This window comes from Medicago truncatula, chromosome 2, assembly GCF_003473485.1.
Source record: "Medicago truncatula cultivar Jemalong A17 chromosome 2, MtrunA17r5.0-ANR, whole genome shotgun sequence".
NCBI lineage: Eukaryota > Viridiplantae > Streptophyta > Magnoliopsida > Fabales > Fabaceae > Medicago > Medicago truncatula.
In genome coordinates, this window is record NC_053043.1 from 29,816,408 (window position 1) to 29,842,988 (window position 26,581).

The following is a 26,581-nucleotide window of genomic DNA, read 5'->3' on the forward strand; positions in this document are numbered from 1 at the left end:
AAGAAGATGTATGGAGAAATTGAGAAGGGGGAAAATTCAATAAGGTTAAACAATGTATCGAGAAATTGAGAAGGGGGAAAATTAAATAAGGTTAAACAAAGGAGTTTAGCATCAGGGTTAAAACAGTAAATTTATGCAATAGGTTTAGGTTAAAATTAGGGCTAAAATATGCTTCAGTGTTAACTTTAATATATAAGAAGATTACGATATTGTTTTTTTTCTCTCAACAGATTTGTAACAATAACTTTTTCGTGGTATTTATGCTATTTTTTTATGAATTTGTTACGGTAATTGTTTGAGAGCTGCATATTGTTATTTGATTGTATTTTTACGAAAACGTACAAGCTATTTTAAAGAGGAAAAGTATTTTTTTTTTTGACAATTGGGAGAACAGGTACATGTTTTTTTTTTTTTTTTTTAAAGAAACATGTTTATAGCATTTCATTGATAATCAGAGTTTCAATACAATCGGGTATATTATAATAAACGGCGGGACTAGCAAGTAACAAGGCCACTCTTGCAAGAGCACGAGCAATCCCGTTAGCTTGTCGCCTAACAAACTCCACCTAGAGTTAACAAAAGTAGAACTAAATAAAGAACGACAAGAGGAAATAATACAGCCAAATTCAGATTTGTCGTTCCTAGTAGACAGAAAAGCATCCACCGTCAGCTTAGAGTCTGTTTCGAAGTCCACATTATCAAAGTGCATACCATCCAACCACTGTAAATCTGAGTGCAAGCCCAAAGCTTCACCCACATCCGTAGAAACATAACAGGAATAACTCAAACCCTTTGCCGACACAAAAATGCCAGCATAATCACGAATACAGATACCTATACCTGTGCGGTTGAGATGAGAAGAGAAAGCAGCGTCAATATTGCATTTGTACCTTCCTGGCGTGGGGGCTCTCCACCTTGGGATAGGTTGTGGCGGCGGGGGAGAGACCTCTCCTTCAGTAGAGATGAACAATTGTTGTGAAGTCGCAGATGCTAATATAGATGGAGAATTAGCCACATTCCAGTCTTCAACCATGTTGCGAGCACGCTCCACAACAATAGCACTACTTTCCGCGACGTCCTCCCACACACGGAGGTTACGATTCTTCCAGATACTCCAAAGAACGGTTGCTAGCTGTTGGCCTAGTTCCACAGACAAAGTTTCCAATAGTGAAAAAATAGCTTCGACAACCGAGGTGATGCTAGCTAAAGCGTGTTGGATAGAAGACCAAAGACCAGTCCGATTCCAAACATGGATAGCAAAAGGAAAGTCAAAAAATACATGGTGGAGGTCTTCATGTGTCGAGTCACAACTAGCACAATTCGTTGGGCAAACGACACCTTTGTAAAGCAGACGAACACGAGTCAGTAAACATCCCCGACACATACGCTAGACTAAGTTCTTGACTTTCAGTGGTACCTTAAGTTTCCATATCCCCGACCAAAAACCGAGATGCCAAAGATGAGAGGAGTCGACTAACTCAGATACACATAATTTATAAGCACTACGCACAGAATACCTGCCATTTCGTTTCGCTTTCCAAATAATTTTATCCTCATCAACCTGAGAGATGAGTGGTGTATAGAGAATTTTATTTGCAATATCTGTACTAAATACATGTCGTACCACCTGTTCATTCCAGATTTTATCATATAAATTCATCAAGCTGTTAATATTAAAATTTTGGACAAAATGAGCCCCCTGAATGTCGCGAGGGATGCACTCCCCATTGGATAACCATGGTTCATTAAGAATAGAGATAGACACACCTGAACCTATACTCCATCGAGCCCCACCACGAACAATAAATCTGACATTCAAAATGTTGCGCCATACATAACTGGGATTATGTCCTATGTGAGTCGTGAGATAGGAGTGTGAAGGAAAATTGCGTGCCTTATAAATACGCGCGACAAGGGAGTTTGGTTCTGTAATAAACTTTCATCCATGCTTACCTAACATAGCCAAGTTGAAAGCAGTAAGGTCTTTAAACCCCATACCTCCATGAATTTTTGGTGCAGGGAGTTCATCATTTTCTCAATTGAATCGATCAGAGTTGTCAGTAATTGAAATAAACTCATAAATATGACGGAATAGCCTGTAAGAGTTTATTTTTTGCCACACGCGATCCTTGATATATGAAAAAGTTGGCGTATGATCCCTGCCTATCATGGAAGGCAGACCCAAATATTTACCTGTGCCTAATACTACCTGAACACCTAGAATATTAGTGATCGATTGCTTAAGCGGATCAGGAACATTATGACTACAATATATCTCAAATTTAGGTGAGCTGATAGCCTGCCCAAACGCTGTTTCATAAAGAGAAAGAATATTTTTTTTATAACAGTTGCTCACCCTCTTCAGCTCTGAAAAACAAGAAACAGTCATCAGCGAACAACAAATGAGATATCGGTGGCGCCCTACGACAAATTTAGTGCCCGTAAGAGCTCCACGCGTCTCAGCATCTGTAATCAAAGCGGAAAGACCAAAAAGGTACATGTTATTATTTTTTTAAAATATGAAAAGGTTCATGTTATTTTTTTGAAACAAAAAGGTACATGTTTTATTTTTTTTAGGAAAAAAGGTACATGTTATTATATACGAATTAAAGATAATTTTTTTTATGGATTGTATGTTTTTTTTTATGAAGTCAAAATGATATATATTACCAAAAACAGAGGTGAATCATCCAATACAAGGCGTGTTGAAAGTGAGACACCCTAAGAAAGTTACAATGTCACTAGTGCCAATATCTAAATGGCACCATCAAAACTATTAGTCAGGATGAATCACACATGAACACTCATACAAAGAAGCAGGTGTCGACACCAGTCATGATAATAGTACGAGAACGTAACCTGATTTGTTTTCAACCATAAAAAGGAATTAAGCTTAACTTTGTCAAGGAAGCGTAAGAATCGGAAGCCGTAACCTAATTTATGGTTTGTATGTTACCTAAGAAAATGATTAATCGTGCAATTTTAATAATAAAATGTTTTTTTAGTATAATATGTGTTTTTTTTTATAATGTGTTTTATTTACTAAATATTTGTATTAATTACGGTTAATGAAATAGATAGATAAAATACAATAAATAAAAACATATTAGTAGAAAAATCGTTAATGGCCGTGTTAGTGCAGCTTGAATGGTAGCTCAATGTATATTGGTATGCAGACGTTGAGGTTTGAACATCGGATTCTCCACTTATACAAACTCTGAAATTTCCACTTATCTACATTTATAATGTGTTAGTCTAAATATTAGACTCTTTGACTATATAAAAATGCAAATTCTTTTTAAATGGAAAAAAAAAATATTAATGATTTATTGATATTTTAAAGTGACAATAATGATGGATTATAGGGTGAGGGATCTAACAAGTCCCGCGCCGGTGGACCATTATAAAAACATTCAGAGCCATCAGATTAATCTCTTCTCTTGTATCCTATAGTGTACTTTACACACCACATAACACTTGTTTTGTCCCTCTTGCTCTAGCCTCTTCCTCCCCTTTCTCTTTCTATGCTCTAGCCATCAATATTGTATTTTCAATTTATCAAATGTCAAGAAGAGAGAAAACGATGGGGAATCAGAAGAAAGAAGTTAGATCTGATGCAGTGATGAGTAATTAGATTAGGGAGACTGATTTAATCTAAGGGTTAAATTAAGTGGTACACGCTTAAGATAGTCCTTATCTTGAAATTCACCATAATTTGATACATAAAATATTCTAAATAAGTAATTTATAATAAGACAAGGGAATTAAGAAATACTAAATCAGAACACATACCAATTCATTTCATCTGCCCACCCATACCAATTTTCTATAAATTTCACAGTTTTCCGAAAAACTTATTACAGACTTAGTTTGATTGTATAATTACAAACAAAGAAATGGAATTATTTTGGACAACAAATTCAGCCATAATTCTCATCACTGTGACATTTGGTTTGGTATACGCATGGAGGGTATTGAATTGGATGTGGCTGAAGCCAAAGAAGATGGAGAAGCTTTTAAGAGAACAAGGCCTTCAAGGGAACCCTTATAGACTTTTGCTTGGAGATGCAAAGGATTATTTTGTAATGCAAAAGAAAGTTCAATCCAAACCCATGAATCTGTCGGATGATATTGCGCCACGTGTCGCTCCTTACATTCACCATGCTGTTCAAACTCATGGTATTTTTCTTTTTTCAAACTCAATCTTACTACTACAATATTGATTTGACGCGATAGAGAAAACCTATCACTAATTTGTTTGTCTGTCAAAGTTTATTGACTGTTTTTACTAAAGATTTTCGACTTTTATCTATTTTTTTGATCAAGTAGTTTAGTGGCTAAAAATTTATGCAATCAACGTCTCTAACAACCGAGGTAACATCACACGAGTACTTCAACTTTTATCTCGATGTGGTGTGAAAATGAAAATCAACTAAATCAAGTTAAGTTAATGATTTTCAAGCATATCAGTTTAGTAAGATAAATATGAACAACTATTAGTTATGTCTGGTCTACTTTGATCACTAGTACAAATAATAGTTGGCTATAAAAGAAACAATGACAAGACTGTTTAATTGGTGTGGATGACAATTATAGAACAAGTTGCTTTCACTACTTCATGCTATTTTGATTTTTGACAAATATTGAAATTAAGGAAAAAGCAATTGAACCCCACTTAGATTGGTATGGTGATGCTGGCTTGGGACCTTGAAGTGTGTTTCTCATCAAGGTTTCAGATTCGATTCTTCTGGATGAATTTGGTTGGAATAGTTTAGTTTTATAAAAAAAACTTGCATAAAAACTTTTACTAATGGAAGATATTTAAATTGAAAGTCATAGAGATTCGACAAAGTTTTACGTTGGCTGTCGAGGCCTAACACAACCCTCTCAGTAAAAATAGAGCTGTTGTTTGCGTACATTTACTCAGAACCATATGTGGTAATCTAGCTATAATGATCATTGAACTCATCATCAACATCCTGAGCCGATTAGCGACAACCTCATTGAAGTCATGCCGTGGTACAATTGATCTTCACTAATATTCCACCCATTGTATGCAGGGAAAAAATCTTTTATTTGGTTTGGAACAAAACCATGGGTGATTCTTAATGAACCTGAGCAAATAAGAGAAGTATTCAACAAGATATCTGAGTTCCCAAAGGTTCAATATAAGTTTATGAAGTTAATAACTCGCGGTCTTGTTAAACTAGAAGGAGAAAAGTGGACCAAGCATAGAAGGATAATCAACCCTGCTTTTCACATGGAAAAATTGAAGGTTATTTTTATTTTTTTATTTTTTTTGCACTGCTCTACTAATGAGCTTCACCAATGATGAATCATTCGAGAGAACCCGGGTTCGATTCTTAGGTAGAACAATTCTTCGTCAGGCTATCCTTACCTCGCGGATGAACTCCGGATTACCAGGGTTTCTTTTCCTAGGGACCGGATGGTTAACGCCAGAAAAATTATAATTTGTTTTTGATTATCTTGCAAATTACACTTCTTCAATCTACATAGTTTTGTTTATTTGAACTCTTAGATGTTTCTTATTTATTACACCATAGATTATGACACCAACATTCTTGAAAAGCTGCAACGATTTGATTAGCAATTGGGAAGAAACGTTGTCTTCAAATGGATCCTCTGAAATAGACATATGGCCTTCCCTTCAGAGCTTGACAAGTGATGTTATCGCTCGTTCGTCATTTGGAAGTAGTTATGAAGAAGGAAGAAAAGTATTTCAACTTCAAATAGAGCAAGGTGAACTTATAATGAAAAATCTAATGAAATCTTTAATCCCTTTATGGAGGTAAGACTATAGTGCCAGTTCATTTTTCCTTCTCTAATCACTAAGATGCTAGTTTTACATGACTATTCTTTTTACTTGCAGGTTTTTACCTACAGCTGATCATAGAAAGATAAATGAAAATGATAAACAAATAGAAACTACTATTAAGAATATAATTAACAAGAGGGAGAAAGCAATAAAGGCAGGTGAAGCCACTGAGAATGACTTATTAGGTCTCCTCCTAGAGTCGAACCACAAAGAAATTAAAGAACATGGAAACTTCAAGAATATGGGATTGAGTCTTGAAGAAGTAGTCGGGGAATGCATGTTATTCCATATTGCAGGGCAAGAGACTACTTCAGATTTGCTTGTTTGGACGATGGTGTTGTTGAGTAGGCACCCAGATTGGCAAGAACGTGCCCGGAAGGAAGTATTAGAGATATTTGGCAATGAAAAACCAGACTTTGATGGACTAAATAAACTTAAGATTGTAAGTATTTTAATTTCATCTTCTTCTAATTGCAGCTTAGTTATGTTTGTTTAAGATGATATCTTCCAATACTAGCCTTAATACTTTTGGTAACATCAATTGTTTTGTTATAGATGGGCATGATTTTGTATGAGGTTTTGAGGTTGTACCCTCCTATAACCGGCGTTTCTCGAAAAGTTGAGAATGATATAAAACTTGGAGACTTGACATTATATGCTGGAATGGATGTTTACTTGCCGATTGTTTTGATTCACCATGATTGTGAACTATGGGGTGATGATGCTAAGATTTTCAATCCTGAGAGATTTTCTGGTGGAATTTCCAAAGCAACAAACGGTAGATTTTCATATTTTCCGTTTGGAGCAGGTCCTAGAATCTGCATTGGACAGACCTTTTCTCTATTGGAAGCAAAGATGGCAATGGCATTGATTTTACAGAATTTTTCATTTGAACTTTCTCAAACATATGCTCATGCTCCATCTGTGGTGCTTACTGTTCAGCCACAACATGGTGCTCATGTTATTCTACGCAAAATCAAAACATAAAAACAACATCAGAGAAGAAACATATACCTAGAGCTTAATGGAACTATTAACTTCTATGTCATCTAGATTTATCTGAATTTTAATATTCATAGTGTATGTTTTTAATTTAAATTTGAATAATTATTTTAAGACAGTACTTTGGAATTAGCTAGTTCAAGGGCTTTTGACCGTTGGACTTGTTTTAAGAACTGATTATTTCCTTATGGGTGATTAGAACCTGACCAGTACATTGATTTTTGGTAAACAATCATTGGTTTAAAATTAATTACTTGCAAGATCAACCAGTAAATCTTAACATATTGTGTTTGTTATTTTCCAGAAATTTATGATTGTTCTAAAATAACTTAGAAAAAGTATGAAGATAACTATCGAATTTAACCCAGTCAAATCCGTCGAAGTTACTTCTAAAAGAAAATAAGAGAAAGTGCTTAGAAGAAACAAGTAAATTGCAAAGACAATTAAGAGAACAAACTTAAATTGCATTGATTGAATGTAAATTGGTACACATGTTCATACATTGTAACTTGTGACTCGTTTCTCTCTTGAATGCGGATAATTTGAGTGTAAATTTTGTGTATGATTAGTTTATGACCCGTTTTTCCTATGGAAAACTACGATTATACTAGAAGAATAACTACCTACATGAAGATTTGAAACTATAACCGCTAGAAACTGATAGAAGATATCTATTCGATTTGAATTTCAAATATTGGTCTATTGGAAGTACCCGTTGCTTGACTTCACGTGTAACTACACTTTCTTCGATACTCTTCTGCCTGTCGAACCAAAACCACGCTTCGAGCATCTCCATCAAGTCCATTCTTCGATTGACCATCTAAATATGAAAACACGGTACCAATTTGTTTTTTTTTTTACAAGAACAAACTTATTGCATTTCATTCATAATAATAGTAGAGATACAAGATAGAATTCTAATATGAATATGGAAACTAGCATGTAACAAAGCTACTCTAGCAAAGCTATGAGCGACTTCGTTGGCTTGTCTCCGAATAAACCTAACATCAGAGGTTACTAATTCTGAAGCTAACAGACGTCTACAATCATTGATTACTGCGCTAAAATTAGAGACGCCACTTTTACTGCCATAAAGACTATCTACCACAGTTTTGGAATCAAGCTCAAAGTCCACAATACCTAGCTGCAGATCGCGAACCCAGTACATGGCTGATAATAAACCTAAAGTCTCACCCAAATCTACATCAAGGAGTGGAGACATTCATTCAGTCTTGGCCAAAACATAACAACCTTCATCATCTCGAATGCACACACCAATGCCAACCCGATTCTGAGCTTGAGAAAATAACGCATCAACATTACATTAAAATCTGTCGGGACTTGGTTTAATCCACTTCAAGTCATTCGGGGTAGCGGGATGCTGAGTGATAGGAGGACGCATAGACTGAGCATTCCTCCAACTAGTAAGAACAGATCCTGCACGAGCACAAATAGCTTCAGCTGTTTCAGTGACATTGTTCCATACTTTATTGTTTCTATGCTTCCATATACTCCAGAGGGTCACACTGAAAACTTGTTTTTGTTGCTGGTCCAAGTGTTGTAAGATAGCAAACACAGTGGTTGGAAAACTTGCATCAATATCAAAAACAGCCATCAAAAGACTCCATAATCCACTCCGCTGCCAACAAATCTTGCTTTTATCACACATAAAGAACATATGTGTACTATTCTCGCCAAAATCCACACATACTGCACACCTATCAGTACATTGAACTCCTTTTGATTGCAATCAGATTCTTATGGGCAAATAATTACGATAAGCTCTCCATAGGAAATTCTTGACCTTCGGGGGCAATTTTAAACTCCAAATACAATTCCAGTTACCCGGCACACGATGATGTACAACTGCCTCATCGTGATTTAGAATATCCTTGTAAGCACTTTTAACTGAATAGGCACCATCCCTCTCGAACTTCCAAACAGGCACATCATGAGTTACCGAAGGGAATAACGGAGTATTAAAAATATTTCTAGCTATAGTATTGTCAAAAAAAAGCATTAATGAGCTCAATATTCCATTGTTTTTGGGGTGTAACTAACAAGTCAGAAACCGTGATAGATGGCCATCCCAAATGATGATGAGAAGACGGTAAAATTCGTGCAGCATTACTGAGCCATGGGTGATCCCAAACTGGAATGTGTTCTCCTGTGCCTATACTCCATTGAAAACCACGACGAATCACATCTTTGGCACTCCATATGCTACGCCAAACATAACTAGAATTATGGCCTATGCTAGCACCAAAATAGTCACTTCGAGGAAAATATTTAGTTTTGAGTAAACGAGTGATTAGAGACTCTGGAGAAGAAACCAACTTCCAAGCCTGCTTGCCAACCATAGCCCTATTGAAAGCCTTAAGTCCCTTGAAGCCCATACCTCCAAACACCTTAAGAACTGAAAGGCGTTCCCAAGATAGCCAGTGCAATCCTCGAGAATTCGCTGAATTATGACCCCACCAGAAGGAGTTTAACATTTTCTCTATCTCATTAATGAGGGATCCCGGAAGAAGGAAAACACTCATCACAAAGGAAGGAATAGATTGAAAAATATACTTAATGAGAATATATCTCCCTTCCAACCTACGAGAGACATCTACTACTCCAGGAGTTGATTTTATTCCATATACGATCCTTAATAAATTTAAAAGTTGCATGTTTACTACGTCCAATCATAGATGGCAACCCAAGATATTTACCTGTTCCCAACACTTGACGAACACAGAGTAGTAGCAATGAGATTCTTCAAATCATCTGGAGTATTGCGACTACAAAATAATTCTGACTTCTGGAGATTAATGGCCTGCCCCGAAGCTTCTTCATAAGTAGCCAAAATATTCTTCATACAAACAGCCTCTAAAGAAAAGAAAAGAAGCTTCTTCATAAGTAGCCAAAATATTCTTCATACAAGCTTTAAAGAAAAGAAAACAATCGTCTACAAAGAGAAGATGAGAAATAATTGGTGCATCTGTGCATATCATAGTACCTCTAATGTCATTACGACGTTCAGCTTCACGAATAAAGGAGGAAAGACCCTCAACACAAATGATGAATAAATAAGGTGAAATGGGATCACCCTGACGAAGGCTGCACCCTGGTACAATAGGACACACTGGTGCTCCGTTAACCTAGACTGAATAATCATCCGTCTCAACACAAAGCATAATACAGCTAACCCATCGAGATGAGAAACCCATTTGAATCATGATATCTCGTAGATAATCCCAATCTAGTCTATCATAAGCTTTACTAATGTCCAACTTAAGTGCAACATCCCCTTCTTTCCTTTGGCCTTTGCCTTCATATAGTGAACAATTTCAATAGCCACCATGGCATTGTCTAAAATGGATCGACCTAGGACAAAAGCTGATTGATTAATAGAAATACATTTATCGAGCACCTGTTTGAGCCTATTAGCAAGCACCTTGGCTACAATTTTATACACAACATTACAGAGTGCAATATGTAACGCTCCTATTTCTATTAAAGCAATTAAACATGCGAATAATACATTTATTCAAGAAATAGAGATTACGTCTTATTCAAAATTCAAAAACCGATAGACATGTATGTAAACCTCAACGGTTACAGCGGAATATAAATCAGAGTGATCAAATATATACATGCCATGAGCAAATAAATCATGTCTCAAAGATAAATCTCAAAACCCAAACATACGGGTAGTCATCAACAAAATAATAATCCAAAAGAAAATAAAAACAACCTAATCTAGACCGACACGACAAGCCTAGATCAGAGCCAAGACGACACCGATATCGGAGGAAGCTCCCGATATCCCAAGCAAAGACTCACCAAGACTACTCCTGCACAACGTCTACTCACCCATACAGGCAAGTAGGCGGTTAAAACCATTGGGGGTAAGCATTACATTAGCATAATCCAGATAATAATCAAATCAAATAATATCATGTACTTGAATAATATTAGTCATGCATAAATACTTACATCACAACTCGATATCTCATATCAACATACATCAATCACATGAATAATTACCCAATCATAAATATTCATTCACAACACCAATCATTGAACAATCATTATCAACATTCATTCATCTCATTTCATCACCAATCACATATTTCACATAGGACTCATGCTATGATATGCACTTATGGACACATAAATGCATGTGGTACCAAATCTCAACAAGGTCGTCACCTTTCGATGCCACTTGCACATCGAATGTAAGGGCTCACACCTGCCTTACAATAATCTCGAAGTAAAAGAGTCATCCCTTTTATAGCAACAACGACTATGATGCATGGACATGTGTAAGGACTCGATAATGCGACAACAATCACAATTTCAAACTCAATATATAGGACAACACCCAATTATATTGATTATCTCCACAATATTGCATTATCAAGAAAACATGCCCATACACAATTAAATCATAGTATTCACCATCACACTTCAACATAATTATCAATAATCAACAATGTCATGCAACGTCAACTATATCATATAGTTTCACCATTTCAAGCATTCTCATATTCCAAGTAATAGGGAAAAACAACATCTCATGATAAATATCATATCCAAAATATAATCACTCATTCATACAGCTTCACTTAGTCATACAAAAATAATCACAATAACTCACAAAACAATTTGCTAAAGAAACATTTCCGACAAAAATCCAAATCATGTGGCAAACGGCCAACATTGATAATTTTCAAAGCTAGGCAACTTATTCAAGTTTGAAATCCTACAATTCAATCTTAATCAATCATATAAGTATGAGCATAGGCCACTTACGAACTATCGATCATTAGTTCAAAGGTTAGCCTAAGTTCGTATGAGAAAATCCCAAGTTTATACATTCCACATTCCCACCCGAAAATCAAGTTTGACATGATTAAGACATTGTACCAACCTTACAAGGATTGCCTAAGCCCATAAGAACTGTAGACTAAGCTTGCAACTCCTTTTGTTCACAAAGACCAAGTTCCAACAATTTCCGGAAAACCGAAACGACACAAACTCACGTTTCAAACCATTTAGAAAATTAAAGTTCAGACAAAGCCAAATGTGTTCCAGTAGAAAAGTAGGTGAAAACAGCAAAAGAACACCTCAAAACGATCGCCTAGGACCCCTGCACGACCACCCCCAAGCACCCGGACACGGAACAACGTTCCCGTTGTCCTGTCATGGGCGCCTGGCGCTAGAGGTGCAGCGCCCAGCGCTCCACTACAGGCGCAGCACTCCGTAAACGCGCGTTTTCGCGTGTTTCGGCCGCGGGTTTTCGCCAATTTCGATCAAAAATCGAATGTTTAAAATCCTCAATCATCAAACGTGATCCGAGGCATAACCCGAGGCTCTAACACATCGAACTCGCTCGTTTCGTGGCATTTGTACAAGTTATGAAATTGTTTTAAAATAATTTTTCTCAAAACAATAAGTTTTTAAACAACCACAATTCATCTCTTCCAATTCAACACAATTCAAATTCTCAACATAAATCATACCCAAGTCATGAAATGAGATCAACATCAACAATCAACCACAATCACAACATATAATCATACACTCCATCATAATTCAACAACAACTTATCATATTTCATCAATTCAAAAATTTCACCAAAACACCAACAACAATTCAAATTCTCATCATCAATCCATGAATATGTATACCCAAGCAATGATTCATCAACTACAACATCTATTAGCATCAACAACATCAATTGCACAAGAATCGTAGCTCAAATCAACTACAACATGTCAAATTCATCCATTTTGCACAATTTCCATAACTTTTCATTTTCACATATTTAAACATGTAATTTAACCAACAATCATACAATTATTATCAATTCATGCATACAAACATATCGTCAAAGTTGGAGCACAAATTTAGCAACAATTATCCATTCATTCATTTCAACCCATTTCATACAAATCGTGAAAAATTGCAAAGAATGAACATGATTATGATAAAGACTAACCCCCTTACCTTAGATGAAGATTAGACCAAACCTAGGCTTCAATTTAGCTCCTAAGCTTACCCAATTGGATTCTTCAAGTTCTTCTCTCCAAACCCTTATCTTCTCTTCCCACTTTCTCTCTCTAGAAATGTTTGTGAAATGAATGAATTGGTTCTTCTAACACAACCCTAGTGTTATCTCCACTAATGGGCTTAACTTAGTTTCTAGTGGGCTTAACCCATTTCTATTCAAACCAAAAATATTACTACACTCCAAATGATATTTTAATTAATAACGGTAAAATGTAACCAACGGTCACTAACAGTAAAAACTAATCACTACAATAGTAACTTAGTAAAATAAGGGTTCTCACTAATTATTAAAATAATTCTCACCAAAATTACAATTTTACCCTTACCCGCCAAATGACTAAAATACCCTTCTAATACGGTAATCCACGTAAATGCACCCGATGACAATTAAATACACACAAGCACAAATAATCACACACAAACACATAATAAAAGTAATTAAAATAAATCTAGCTAAAAATCGGGCTGTTACACAATAGGTCGACAATCCTTCATGGAAGTCTGGGAATCACCTTTTGGTATAAGTGTAATATTAGTAGAATTGACATGGGGTGGGAAAACACCTTTCTCTAACCATTGACAACCTGCTTGATATATACTTCAGGACCGCAAGTATCCCAAAAATGTTGATAAAAACCCGGATTAAAACCATCAGGCCCTGGACATTTATCTGCTTGCATAGAAAAAACTGCTTGTTTGAACTCTTCTAAGGTAAAGGACTCAGTTAGCATAAAATTATCTTCAATGGTGATGGTGGCAGGAACTAAATTAATAACATTGGCACGAGACCCATTTGATTTTTGAAATAACTGTATGAAATAATCACATGCAATATGCTTCAGACGATCTTCAGACCGACATTCAAAGCCATTTCCATCCTCTAAATGCTACATTTTATTGAACTTTCTCCTTGTAGTGGCTGTCGCATGGAAAATTTGGTATTAAGGTCCCCATTTTTATACCAAAACGTTTTTGCTCTCTGTTTCCAAAAGACATCATCTTTAATCAACAATTTATCCAATTTATGTCGTAACATGTTAAAATAACTCACATTGGAAGCATCCACATGTGTACGAATAGCTTCAAGCTTGCGTTGAGTCTTACGAATTTCTTGCCTTGTATTTTGATTAACATTCTTTCTCCACTTAGAGAGATCCAAAGCACATTGATTAAGTTTATGCACAAGAGGTCGTTCACCATAACCCTTCCATCTTTGAGAAATAAACGGTCCAAACTCAGGTTCAACTAACCAAGCATTTACAAAAACGAAAACGACGTTGGCCACCAATAGTAGAGGGTTGCGGCGCACAATCAAGTAAGAGGGGGTAGTGATCAGACGAAGTGGTAGTCAGGCATTCAAGTTTTGCAATCTGGAATTTATCAAACCAACTATCATTAGCCATAGCTCTATCCAATTTCTCCTCCACTGCACGATCGGTGCCTAAACTTTTAAACCAGGTAAAGGCATAGTCATCCATATGAATATCAGCAAGTCCAGCATCCATGACAGCTTGTCTGAAACCTTGAATGAGCCAGGGTTGACGATCTGACCTTCCTTTCTTTTCATTTGTTGCTAATATATCATTAAAATCTCCAACAATACACCAAGGAAGCTGGGAAAGATTGGATATATGTCGAAGTAAATTCCAAGACTCCCTCCCTCTTCCTCCTTCCGGCATACCATAAAAACCAGTTAACCTCCATCTTCCCCTCAAAGAATCATTAACATCCACATCAATATGATTTTGGGAAAAGTTTGTGATAGAGCAATTAAAATTCTTATTCCATAAACAAGCCAAACCTCCTCCCCTACCAATTCTATCAACAGAGAATATGTGAGAACTTTTAATATTTAGTTGAAACACCAAAACAAATCATAGAGCACCTAATAATTGAAACTTACACCAATAGAAGAACACCCACGTAACATAGAAACGTAATTAAATTTTAGACACATGCACTCCACCGAATGAAGGAACTAACTTGTGCTAAGAAGTTGTTTGATTACTAACGAAAACAATTGATTGACTGAAATCGAACAGGAAACCGGTGAGGTGGAGAGCAAACTTGTGAAAACGACAACAACATAAATAATGCGATTGAAGACTTGGAGGTTAACCGATTGGAAGAAATTGAGAAAACAAGCGATGTGAAGAAACAATACGGCGGTAAAGTATCAGACCCTGTGATTACGTTGTTGGCTTAAATAATCCATCATCAGGAGAAAAACAAGAAAAGAACACGATTAAGATTGAAAATCAATCTAATCGACAAAACAGACTCTCACAAGGGGCGATGAGTGAAACCCTAGGAGAGAAAAATCACAAAATCGCTTAATCGCTTCTTCACAATAGTTACACGGTACCAACTTTTTGTGTCAACAAATTAACCATTTTGTGATTACTCTCGTCCATTTGTTGTCTTAACAGATTCATCGACTCTGTTGTTAAGGGTAGTAGAGTACTTTGACCGAAAATGCTAGAACTTGAGGGACTATGTACGTAATTGTGAACGGATTTTTTTGTTCTGCAAATGCGGACGCACTATTATGCACATTTGCCATCATCGAAGTTGGCATACCATATGCTTGTTCCCTAAGAAGGTTCTGCACATTTGTGTTTCGATCATCAAGCCTAGGCCTGACTAAAGGATAACTTGGGACACTGATAGTCAAAGGAACACCAGCAGTAAATGGGGGCACAAAGGTTCCCATTTTTTGTCGTGTCATTGGAGAGGACGTCGAAACGGTTGAGGGGGCGGTTACTCCCGTTTCTGTCGAAACTGGCATAGCCATGGTTGCCCCCACGACGGTCGACACGTTTAAATCTCCTAAAGGAGTAGTCGCTTGTAAAGATTGTGCTTGTTGTAACAGCCCGATTTTTAGCTAGATTTATTTTAATTACTTTTATTATGTGTTTGTGTGTGATTAATTATGCTTGTGTGTATTCAATTGTCATTGGGTGCATTTACATGGATTACCGTATTAGAAGGGTATTTTGGTCATTTGACGGGTAAGGGTAAAATGGTAATTTTGGTGAGAATTATTTTTAATATATTGTGAGAACCCTTATTTTACTAAGTTACTAGTGTAGTGATTAGTTTTTACCGTTTAGTGACCGTTGGTTATATTTTACCGTTGTTAGTAATTACCGTTGAGTGTTTAGAAACTTTTTAGAATTGTGTTAGAATGGGTTAAGCCCATTAGGGTCTAGAATTGAGCCCAATTGAGTGGGAACACACCTAAACCTAAAACTTGGAGAGGAATTCATTCATTCATTTCATTTCACAAGGTTAGAGAGAGGTAGAGAGAGAAAGTGAGTGAAAGGAACAACAAGGGTTAGCAAAGGGGGAAAACTAGAAGATTGGAGAATTAGGAGCTAAAGTGAAGCTCAAATTTGAATTGATCATAACCTAAGGTAAAGGGGTTAGTTATCATCATAATCATGTTCAATTTTTGCATTTTCTCATGTTGTATGAAAATGGGTTGATGAACAATTCTTGCTAAATTCGTGCTCTTGCTGTGATGCTATTTTCTTATGCATGAATTGATGGTTATGGTATGTTTGTGGATGAAATTACATGTTTCAAAGTATGTATAAATGTTAAGTTATGAAATTATACTTAATTGATGAAATTTGATATGATTTGATTGAAATGAGATGTAATTCATATTCCATTGATGTTGTTATTGTTAACTGATGCTATTGTGAGTGAATCATGATTTGGGTATACTTAATTGTGGATTGATGATGAGAAATAAGATGTTGTTGTTGTTTTGAGAAAATGGGTCAATTGGTGATTTTGATCAAAATGATGTGTGATTCAAGTTTGTATATGAATATAAGTGTATTTTCATGTCTAAAAACGTTTGGATACACTTTGGAATCGAATTTGGGTAATGGGAAGTCGAAATCTGGGATTTTTGGGTGAAAATGGATTTTTCCCGTAAAACTGAATTTTTCTGAACTGCGCGATTCCGCCGGGCGAGCTAATGGCGAGCTAGTGGCGAGTAGCCACTGCCTTCGCTCGCCATGGCGAGAAAACATTCCGCCAGGCGAAAATGCCCAGTTCCAGCATCCCCTGTTTCGCGTTCTTGCGTCTTTTTCACCTATTTCTGTTTTGAATTGGCCTTTGGTGTAAACATGAAAGTTTTAGATAATTGTGTTAGCTTTCCAATGGCTTTGATTTGACTTGAAAATGATTTTTAGTTTTTGAGTTATGATGAAAATACTCTAAGGAGGTTTTAGTGAAATTTTACGAAAAATTCCGCATAACTATTTCTAAGTCAACCCAAACCTTATGGATTGTTTCGAAACTTCAAAGTATGTTTATTATAAGTTCAATTAAAGGTTTTAGAGTATGTGAAACTTGGTTTGTGAAATTGGGACTTAATTTGGAAAATTACTTAAAATGTCGATTTTTCCGGAATGTGATTTTTCTTAAGAAATGGAATGAAATTAATGTTGTTTAATGATTATTGAATTTCTGGAAATGAATGAGAGTGGTTCCTTTGAACTTTAATTGGTTTACTTTGAAAATGAAGAGGTATGGATGAATATTGATATGTTGGATATGATATGAACATGAGATGTTGTATGTTTCTTACTTGGTATATGATAATTATTGTAATGATGAGATGATGTTGGTGAGTCCATATACCTTATTTATTGTGATATGAGATTAATTATGTACTTGGTGATGAATTATTGGTGCGATTGCATAAATGCAAATATATATTGGTGACGATTTTGGTGATGATATGATGAGTTTTTGTGTGGACATATGCATTAATATTGAGTCATATGTTCATGCATACATATTTGGTGATGACGGATATGTTTATATATCCAATTGGTGATGATTTTGGTGATGATGGGCGACGGCCTAAAATATTGGTGATGAACGGTACCGCATGCATATAGTTGTTGTGTCTAGGATCATATCATGAGGTGACATGAGTCCTAGTTGTGCAAATTACTTGATGAACTTGTGGTTGTAAGTGAGTAGTGGTGATGTTTGTATTTGTTGGGTTGTTGTGCCATGTAATGATTAATTATGTGAATTGATGAACTCATGGAAATAGGGGAATTGTGAATGATGATTATTGTTGACGATGTGTTCATTGAATATATTTTGGTGAGACATGAATTGTGGTGATAATGTATGTATGGAATATAAATATCTATTTTGATTCTTACAAGACATTGAATTATGCTATGCCTGCTTATATGTGTTATTGATTATGTTGATGTAATACTCACCCCCAGTGGTTTTAACCGCCTACTTGCCTGTATGGGTGAGTAGACGTTGTGCAGGACTAGTAGCTTGGTGTTTTCTTGAGGTTGGTGGATAGTGGGAGCTTTCTCCGCTATCGGGTCTTAGAGTAGAGTTGGCTCTGATCTAGGGTTTTGTTGTTAGCTCTAGATCTTGTTGGATTATTTTTATACTTTGAGATTTTGTCCATATGTCGGACTTGGAGATTTTATACTTATGTATTTTAAGATCACATGACATGTATGTTGATGTATGAGATTCGTATCCGCTGCGACTGATGATGTTTATATATGCATGCATGTTGACCGTCGATTTGTTTTTGATTTTCTTGATTTGGTGAAAGTAGCGACTATCTCTTGAATATATGATTTATTCACATGTTTAATTGCTTTATTAGAGTTAGGGCGTTACACTTGTGAAGACGGTTGTGAAGAGGATGAACTGGCACGAGCCATATATTTACCACTTTTCAAATGCATACGCAAAAAATTTGGTGTTTTTAGCAATAAAGTTACCTGGAAACAGTTTTTTTTTTTTTTAAAAAAAGTTTTTGAAAATGTATTGCACAAACAGAGTCCCACTGGGCGTGCCAATTTGCTTACCGCTGTTTTCGGCAAACTACGGGCTAGTTCTGATTATTACAAGCGAGACCGAACTGGAAATCTCAGGACATGTTGTGCAAAGGTTTTGATCGAAAACGGTTTGAAAAAGGCCACAAAATGCACTCAGATTACTTAGAGAGTAGGACGAGTTTTAGAGTAAAGGCATTGCCTCTCGACAGGTTTGCGATTGCAAGTAAAAGCAAGATAAAATTAACGGAAAGGGTAAAAGTTTAAACGCATAAACTTAAAGGAAATGTAAAATGCATTGCATTAAAAGTAAAGTGGTCTACAAATAAGTTTACATACATTATGTATAACTCGTTTCCCTAGACGTTGGTAGTTTGAGTGTTGTAGAATTTCTATAAATGATTTGCAAACCATTTTCCGACTAGGAAACTCTTATTTATACATAAAGAAAATAACTGGCAAAAGCCTAATCTCATGATCAACACTTCCTCCATCTTCGACAACCGCTTGTCCACACATTCCCACTAAGGAAACCGCCTTTGAGCTTGAAATTGTGCCTTTCCCGCCTTGACTGCTTGTCTTCGACACAACCCCGCTTTTAGCCTTGTTCTATTGAACTCTTGATCATACGCATTAAGTTTGTTGTTCTGTCGAAATCCTCAAATTAGAATGAGAAGTCTTCGATTCCTGCAAAGTTAAAAGTCAACTAAATGTTGACCACATTAAATGAGCCTGTTGAAATTACAGTCTAACAACCACATGCATATAGGTGTCGTGTCTAGGCGCATTGCATGATTTGACATGAGTCATAATTGTTTATGTGCTTGGTGGTTGATGATTTGTATACTTGTGACAATGTGAACTTATATGTGTCAATGAATAAATGTTGATGTTGAATTATCTTTTTGCTTTAATCATTTGAAGTTTAAATTGATGAATATCTTTTCACTTGATTATGCTTATTTATGAAGATCTTAGTATATGGCTCTGATTTGGGGTGTCGGTCTTTCTTTTATTTTGATGTTGACTATTTTATATGATATTGATATTTTTACTCATGTTGAGACTGGAGATTTACTTTGGTGATGTATTATGATGTCTATGACATTGCTACTTGGAGATGTATGTTATTTATCCACTGCGATGTTTTTGAGAAAAAATTTATGCATGCTTTCTTTTGAGGATTATTGAAGACGTCTATTTCTTGAATAATTGTAATATTCGCGTGTTTTATTGCTTTAATAGAAGTAGCGCGTTACAGTTTACATGGGTGAATTTTATTAGAGAAAAATCAGAAACCATCAAAAATCGTTAACTCAGTGTGCCACGTCACGATTGTTACAACGTCAAATGGGGTTAGAGTTAATTTCTAAAGAATCTTCATGTTACAGGTGTTGGAATCTAAAAACTGGGGAAAATCAGAACTCGACTATATTACTGAGGTAAACACCCTTAAAATAATTAATTGTTTTGTGGATTATAGTGTGTATTAATAATTGATTGATATTTTTCTTTAAAAAATACAAATATATTTGATTGATAAATTACAATACAAGAGTGAATACATCGTTCCAATTTGAAATTGTTATTGTAATTTGACCGTTTTGGAGAGAAAACTTTATCACATGATAAATATATTATTCATTAGAGGATAAGGTTTGAAAGGATCAGAGGCTTAATTGTGATCATGTTGACCAGATACAAGACTTCATTGTGACCTTTTTGACCAGAGGCTAACTGATCGCTGATGTCCAATAGTCATACGATCAAGGTAAATGAGAAGTTATTCTTTTTTCTTCACATGAGAACATAGGATAGATCCTTTACATAATTTTTCTACACATGGAACAAACATTAGGGTATAAATTGTTTTTTTTTGTACTTTATAATTATCATCAAAACCAAAATTTAGGGTTATTGTTTTTCAAATCACTTTTTTTTTTTTGACGGGATTCGAATTCCAAATCTTACATATATTATTTATTGTCTTTACCAATTGAGCTAAGTTCACAGCAGAGACATTTCTTTTTTTTAAGAAACAGCAGGGACATTTCTTCAAATCACTTTGATTCAATACTCAAGTTACAATTTTAATCTCTAAGAATTTTAAAATAATTCTTTTAACGAAAATAAATTTCACTAACATGTGACAATTTATTTCTCTAATTGAACTAATTGCAAACCCGTGTATCCGCACGGGTCTAGAGTATTGGTAAATCATATTTTAGATAAAGTTATAATGAGTTAAAATTATCGCAACTCTTAATAATATATCCATAAAAAAACTCTTGAAAATATATAGAGTTAAAATTATCGCTACAGACGATATATAAAATCTATGTTTAAATTTTAGATACAAATAAAGTCAACTAAAACTTCTTTAAAAAAACTTAGACGACAAATGAATTTTTGTCTGGTTTCCACGAAACCAAAATTGAATTAACTTATAGCAGATAAAAGATAAGCCGTCTTTGTGATCTTAGCTCTGTTGGTAGGAACAATGCATAATATATTTAAGGTTTGGATTCAAACCCCGTTCACCACAAAAAAAAATATAAAAGATTAACACAATGTAGCGTTGGCCGTGATATTATTTTATTCATGCTAGCAGAGATCACACATGAGGAAATAAGCTGTTCTTAAAACTAGTCCAACGTCCAAACCCGTTGGACTAGCTATTTCTAAAGTAAGGGTCTTACAATAATTTTTCAAATTTAAATTAAAAACATACATTATGAATAATGAAATTTAGATAAATCTAGATGACATACGTTTCTTCTCTGATGTTGTTTTTATGTTTTGATTTTGCGTAGAATAACATGAGCACCATGTTGTGGCTGAACAGAAAGCACCACAGATGGAGCATGAGCATATGTTTGAGAAAGTTCAAATGAAAAATTCTTTAAAATCAATGCCATTGCCATCTTTGCTTCCAACAGGGAAAAGTTTTGTCCAATGCAGATTCTAGGACCCGCTCCAAACGGAAAATATGAAAATCTACCGTTTGTTGCTTTGGAAATTCCACCAGAAAATCTCTCAGGATTGAAAATCTTAGCATCATCACCCCATAGTTCACAATCATGGTGAATCAAAACAATTGGCATGTAAACCTCCATTCCAGCATATAATGTCAAGTCTCCAAGTTTTATATCATTCTCAACTTTTCGAGCAACGCCGGTTACAGGAGGGTACAACCTCAAAACCTCATACAAAATCATGGCCATCTAAAACAAAACAAATTTATGTTACCAAAAGTATTAAGACTATTGGAATTTATGTTACATAACTAAGCTGCAATTACAAAAATATGAAATTAAAATACTTACAATCTTAAGTTTATTTAGTCCATCAAAGTCGGGTTTTTCATTGCCAAATATCTCTAATACTTCCTTCCTTGCACGTTCTTGCCAATCAGGGTACCTACTCAACAACACCATCGTCCAAACAAGCAAATCTGAAGTAGTCTCTTGCCCTGCAACATGGAATAACCTGCATTCCCCGACTACTTCTTCAAGACTCAATCCCATATTCTTGACGTTTCCATGTTCTTTAATTTCTCTGTGGTTCGACTCTAGGAGGAGACCTAATAAGTCATTCTCAGTGGCTTCACCTGCCTTAATTGCTTTTTCCCTCTTGTTAATTATATTCTTAAGAGTAGTTTCTATTTGTTTTTCATTTTCATTTATCTTTCTATGATCAGCGGTAGGTAAAAACCTGCAAGTAAAAAGAATAGTCATGTAAAACTAACATCTTAGTGATTAGAGAAGGAAAAATGAACTGGCACTGTGATATAATAGTCTTACCTCCATAAAGGGATTAAAGATTTCATTAGATTTTTCATTATAAGTTCACCTTGCTCTATTTGAAGTTGAAATACTTTTCTTCCTTCTTCATAACTACTTCCAAATGACGAACGAGCGATAACATCACTTGTCAAGCTCTGAAGGGAAGGCCATACGTCCATTTCACATGATCCATTTGAAGACAACATTTTTTCCCAATTGCTAATCAAATCATTGCAGCTTTTCAAGAATGTTGGTGTCATAATCTACGGTGTAATAAAAAAGAAACATCTAAGTTTTCAAATAAACAAAACTATGTAGATTGTAGAGGTGTAATTTGCAGGGTAAACAAAAACAAATTGTTTTTTTTTTTGGCATTCACCCTCTGGTTCCCAGGGGAAAGGGGCCTGGTAATCAGGAGTTCAGCCACGAGGTAAGGATCACCTGACAAAAAAAATTTCTACCTATGAATCGAACGTGGGTTCCGTTGAACGATTCGTCTTTAGTAAAGCTCATTAACCACTTAAGCTCAATTGCTTGGTTAATCAAAAACAAATTTTACCACACGAGTAGTGCAAAAGATAAATGAAAAAAGAAGATAACCTTCAATTTTTCCATGTGAAACGCAGGGTTGATTATTCTTCTATGCTTGCTCCACTTTTCTCCTTCTAGTTTAACAAGACCGCGAGTTATTAACTTCATAAACTTATATTGAACCTTTGGGAACTCAGACATCTTGTTGAATACTTCTCTTATTTGTTCAGGTTCATTGAGAATCACCCATGGTTTCATTCCAAACCAAATAAAAGACTTTTTCCCTGCATACAATGGGTGGAATATTAGTGAAGATCAATTGTACCATAACATGACTTCAATGAGGTTCAAGATGATGATGAGTTCATTGATCGTTATAACTAGATTACTAAGGACTTGCAATTTAAATATCTTCCATCGGTGAAAGTTTTTACGTAAGTTTTTTATATAAAGCTAAACTATCCCAACAAAATTCATCAGAAAGAATCGATCATGAGACCTTGACGTAGAACACACTTCAATGTCCCAAGCCATCTTGACATTGCATAATATATACGGGGTTAAGATTCGAACTCCAGACACCCCACTTATTCACTTAATGATAAATTTTTAGCCACTAAACTACTTGACCAAAAAAAGAGATAAAAGTCGAAAATCTTAGTAAAAACAGTCAATAAACTTTGACAGACAAACAAATCAGTGATAGATTTTCTCTATCACTTCAAATCAATATTGTAGTAGTAAGATTGAGTTTGAAAAAAGAAAAATACCATGAGTTTGAACAGCATGATGAATGTAAGGAGCGACACGTGGCGCAATATCATCAGATAGATTCATGGGTTTGGATTGAACTTTCTTTTGCATCACAAAATAATCCTTTGCATCTCCAAGCAAAAGTCTATAAGGGTTCCCTTGAAGGCCTTGTTCTCTTAAAAGCTTCTCTATCTTCTTTGGCTTCAGCCACATCCAATTCAATACCCTCCATGCGTATACCAAACCAAATGTCACAGTGATGAGAATTATGGCTGATTTTGTTTCCCAAGATAATTCCATTTCTTTGTTTGTAATAGTAAAACCAAACTAAGTGTGAAATGTTTTTCGGAAAACTGTGAACATATGAAATCAGAACCATGTAATTTATATTCCATTTCTTTATGGCTGATTTTAAATGTTTTTCATTTAAAATTTATCTTTAATTCGTATATATAATGGTACGATATAATTATTGTGGGATCCACTAAAATTTATCTTTAATTCGTATAGAATATTTATGATAAAGTGAGTCCTACATCGTGTGTGTGACCCGAGATGCACGAGTTAAATATTGGTAGGTAACATTACCCTATCTGAGTATTGTTGTTCCCACGTTTGATAAGGCTGAGAAACATTAGTAAAATATGATTTTGTCCCCTCGGCAGTTAACTGCCGAGGAATTAAAAATCCGGCGACAGTTAATTGTTGAGAAAATCTTCGGTAGTTAACTGCCGAGAAAAATGTTATAAGAACATAACAAACATAGGAGTTTTCAAAACTCCATTGTTGCATTTTTTTATTCTCCTTGCTGCGATTTTGAGCAATTTGAAGTCATTCCAAGCCAATTTCAATCACAAAAACAAGTAAGTTTTCTAAATCCTATTGCATTGTTGTTTTGTGGTCGAATTGTTTGTTTTTTTTTGTTAAATTTCGATTATATAGGTTCGATTATATTGATTTTATGATATGTTAGGATAGTTTAGGTTAGAATTGTTAGAGAACTTTTATTGAATTGTTAGATTTAGGTTTTGATGAATCGTTGTAGAATTGTTAGGTTTAGGTGTAGGTTTTCATGATAGTTTAAGTTTAGGTTTAGTTTTTTATTTTACGATTTTATGGCATTGTTGTTTAGTTAGGTTTTGAACGCCATTTGTTTTTAATGTAGATATGTCTCAGAATCAGAATCAGGGTAACGTTCAGGGTGATGAGAAGAACAAAGAAAAATCGCCTATGGCGTGGCACAGAATTGTTTGCGATGGTTCCGAAAAAGAAAAAAAAAGGGTTCGAAGGTGCCAGTGTACAATCACTCGAGGTTGAGGAGGAGCGGGATGACATGCTATTTTGTTAACATTTTTTTTATTATTTATTTTCTTATTTTTATTAAAGCATCATTAGTAAGTATTGATGTATTTAACCTCATCGTAACAATAAATTGGATTATATAAAATTGAGAATGATACAAATATTATTAAATAAATGATACAATTGAAAAACTATGATTAATATTACATTGAATATATATATATATATATATATATTTTGAAAATTAGGTATCCGATCTAAGAACTGACTAATTCGAAGAAACCAATTTCACCACCGCCCACTTGCGGAGGTCCCATTTAAAGTCAGAGCAAACTCTGTATGGATTTAGCCCACCGAAATTGGCACCAGAGGGAATCAAACCTGAGACCTTTGTAGAAGCAAATTCCAAAATTTCAAACCAACCACTAGGCCGATCCTAAGTGGGTTATTACATTGAATATTAAACGGGGTCACAGAGTTTAGGACAATTTTTTTTATTTTTTTTACAAAGGAGTTAGTGGAATAATGGGAGTATGTTTAATTGTTTATTTTTTGGGTTAATTATGTTTTAGGTCCCTATAAATAGGCGTGTTTCCAACATTAGTCCCCACTTAAATTTTATTAAATTTTTGGTCCCCTACGTTTTTTTCCGTTAGCAAAATAGGTCCTCGCTGTTAATTGTTGTTGATTGAGCAAACGGTGAAGCACACGTGGATGCCACATCTGACTTTTTTTGTTGAGTTAAATATGTTTTTAGTCCCTATAAAATTGAGGCATTTTAAGTTTCGTCCTTACTTATTTTAGTAGTTGTTTTAGTCCTTACAAAAATATTATGCACTCAGTATTAGTTCCTGCCAAGAAAAAAAAGGTAGTGCCAATAAATCCATGAAATATTATTTGTAAAACGGCTCTGTTGAGCCCAATATCACTACTAGAACCAATTCCTAGAATTATGAAATCCATATGAGATACAGAAGAATAAACTATTCTTTTTTTTAAAATACGTTGACACGTCTACAAAAAATTGTTAAAAAACTTAAGAGTTTAAGCATAAATTAAACAAATTTGAATTGAGCAGGGACTAATACTGAATGCATAGTATTTTTGTGAGAACTAAAACAAATATTAAAATTAAGTAAGGACTAAACTTAAAATGAATCAATTTTATAGGGACTAAAAACATATTTAACCCAACAAAATAAAGTCAGATGTGGCATCCACGTGTGCTTCACCGTTTTCTCAATCAGCAACAATTAACAGCGAGTACCTATTTTGCTAACGGGAAAAAACGTTGGGATCAAAAATTTAATAAAATTTATGTAAGAATTAATGTTGGAAATACGCCTATTTATTGATACTTACGACATAATTAACCCTTATTTTCTTGAGGGATGTTTAATTGTTTATTGTTAGCGTATGACCAAACCAAGAAGAAAAAAGTGAATAAAATAGTGAATCATATATTA

At 35.0% G+C, this 26,581-nt stretch overlaps 4 protein-coding genes across 4 annotated transcripts; 1 reads left to right on the forward strand and 3 right to left on the reverse strand.

The window, feature by feature from the left end:
- Positions 1-431: 431 nt before the first annotated feature.
- Positions 432-1,384, reverse strand: LOC120578365 (uncharacterized). The gene is made up of 2 exons (XM_039831045.1): positions 665-1,384; positions 432-566 (listed from the first exon to the last, which is right to left on the reverse strand). Exons 1-2 carry the CDS (start codon positions 1,382-1,384, stop codon positions 432-434), a joined length of 855 nt encoding a protein of 284 aa, XP_039686979.1.
- Positions 1,385-3,896: 2,512 nt separating this feature from the next.
- Positions 3,897-7,011, forward strand: LOC25486774 (cytochrome P450 72A68-like). The gene is made up of 5 exons (XM_013608494.3): positions 3,897-4,179; positions 5,061-5,275; positions 5,565-5,809; positions 5,891-6,278; positions 6,392-7,011. Exons 1-5 carry the CDS (start codon positions 3,897-3,899, stop codon positions 6,821-6,823), a joined length of 1,563 nt encoding a protein of 520 aa, XP_013463948.1. The 3' UTR covers positions 6,824-7,011.
- A 1,151-nt stretch (positions 7,012-8,162) lies between these two features.
- Positions 8,163-15,695, reverse strand: LOC25486775 (uncharacterized). Its single transcript, XM_024777036.1, has 11 exons — positions 15,403-15,695; positions 14,152-14,719; positions 13,953-14,045; positions 13,476-13,710; positions 10,244-10,285; positions 10,033-10,154; positions 9,843-9,984; positions 9,556-9,712; positions 8,911-9,376; positions 8,684-8,771; positions 8,163-8,575 (listed from the first exon to the last, which is right to left on the reverse strand). The coding sequence occupies exons 1-11, from the start codon at positions 15,693-15,695 to the stop codon at positions 8,163-8,165; spliced, it is 2,619 nt and encodes an 872-aa protein (XP_024632804.1).
- Positions 15,696-21,306: 5,611 nt separating this feature from the next.
- On the reverse strand, positions 21,307-24,170 carry LOC25486777 (cytochrome P450 72A68-like). Its single transcript, NM_001405053.1, has 5 exons — positions 23,831-24,170; positions 23,130-23,344; positions 22,548-22,792; positions 22,071-22,458; positions 21,307-21,968 (listed from the first exon to the last, which is right to left on the reverse strand). Exons 1-5 carry the CDS (start codon positions 24,111-24,113, stop codon positions 21,537-21,539), a joined length of 1,563 nt encoding a protein of 520 aa, NP_001391982.1. The 5' UTR covers positions 24,114-24,170; the 3' UTR covers positions 21,307-21,536.
- Positions 24,171-26,581: the final 2,411 nt, after the last annotated feature.

What these genes read in the sequence shown, in the direction of transcription:
- LOC120578365 (XM_039831045.1), bottom strand. Translation starts at nt 1,384, where the DNA reads ATGTGTCGGGGATGTTTACTGACTCGTGTTCGTCTGCTTTACAAAGGT. An exon ending in AAACAGACTCTAAGCTGACG is followed by an intron (nt 567 to 664) that starts GTGGATGCTTTT and finishes TGTTAACTCTAG; the next exon opens with GTGGAGTTTGTTAGGCGACA.
- LOC25486774 (XM_013608494.3), top strand. Translation starts at nt 3,897, where the DNA reads ATGGAATTATTTTGGACAACAAATTCAGCCATAATTCTCATCACTGTG. An exon ending in TTCACATGGAAAAATTGAAG is followed by an intron (nt 5,276 to 5,564) that starts GTTATTTTTATT and finishes ATTACACCATAG; the next exon opens with ATTATGACACCAACATTCTT. An exon ending in TCTTTAATCCCTTTATGGAG is followed by an intron (nt 5,810 to 5,890) that starts GTAAGACTATAG and finishes TTTTACTTGCAG; the next exon opens with GTTTTTACCTACAGCTGATC.
- LOC25486775 (XM_024777036.1), bottom strand. Translation starts at nt 15,695, where the DNA reads ATGGCTATGCCAGTTTCGACAGAAACGGGAGTAACCGCCCCCTCAACC. An exon ending in TTCGTTTTTGTAAATGCTTG is followed by an intron (nt 14,046 to 14,151) that starts GTTAGTTGAACC and finishes GATCTCTCTAAG; the next exon opens with TGGAGAAAGAATGTTAATCA. An exon ending in TCGTCAAGTGTTGGGAACAG is followed by an intron (nt 9,377 to 9,555) that starts GTAAATATCTTG and finishes CTTTGTGATGAG; the next exon opens with TGTTTTCCTTCTTCCGGGAT.
- LOC25486777 (NM_001405053.1), bottom strand. Translation starts at nt 24,113, where the DNA reads ATGGAATTATCTTGGGAAACAAAATCAGCCATAATTCTCATCACTGTG. An exon ending in TCTTTAATCCCTTTATGGAG is followed by an intron (nt 22,459 to 22,547) that starts GTAAGACTATTA and finishes TTTTACTTGCAG; the next exon opens with GTTTTTACCTACCGCTGATC. An exon ending in GACTAAATAAACTTAAGATT is followed by an intron (nt 21,969 to 22,070) that starts GTAAGTATTTTA and finishes GTTTTGTTTTAG; the next exon opens with ATGGCCATGATTTTGTATGA.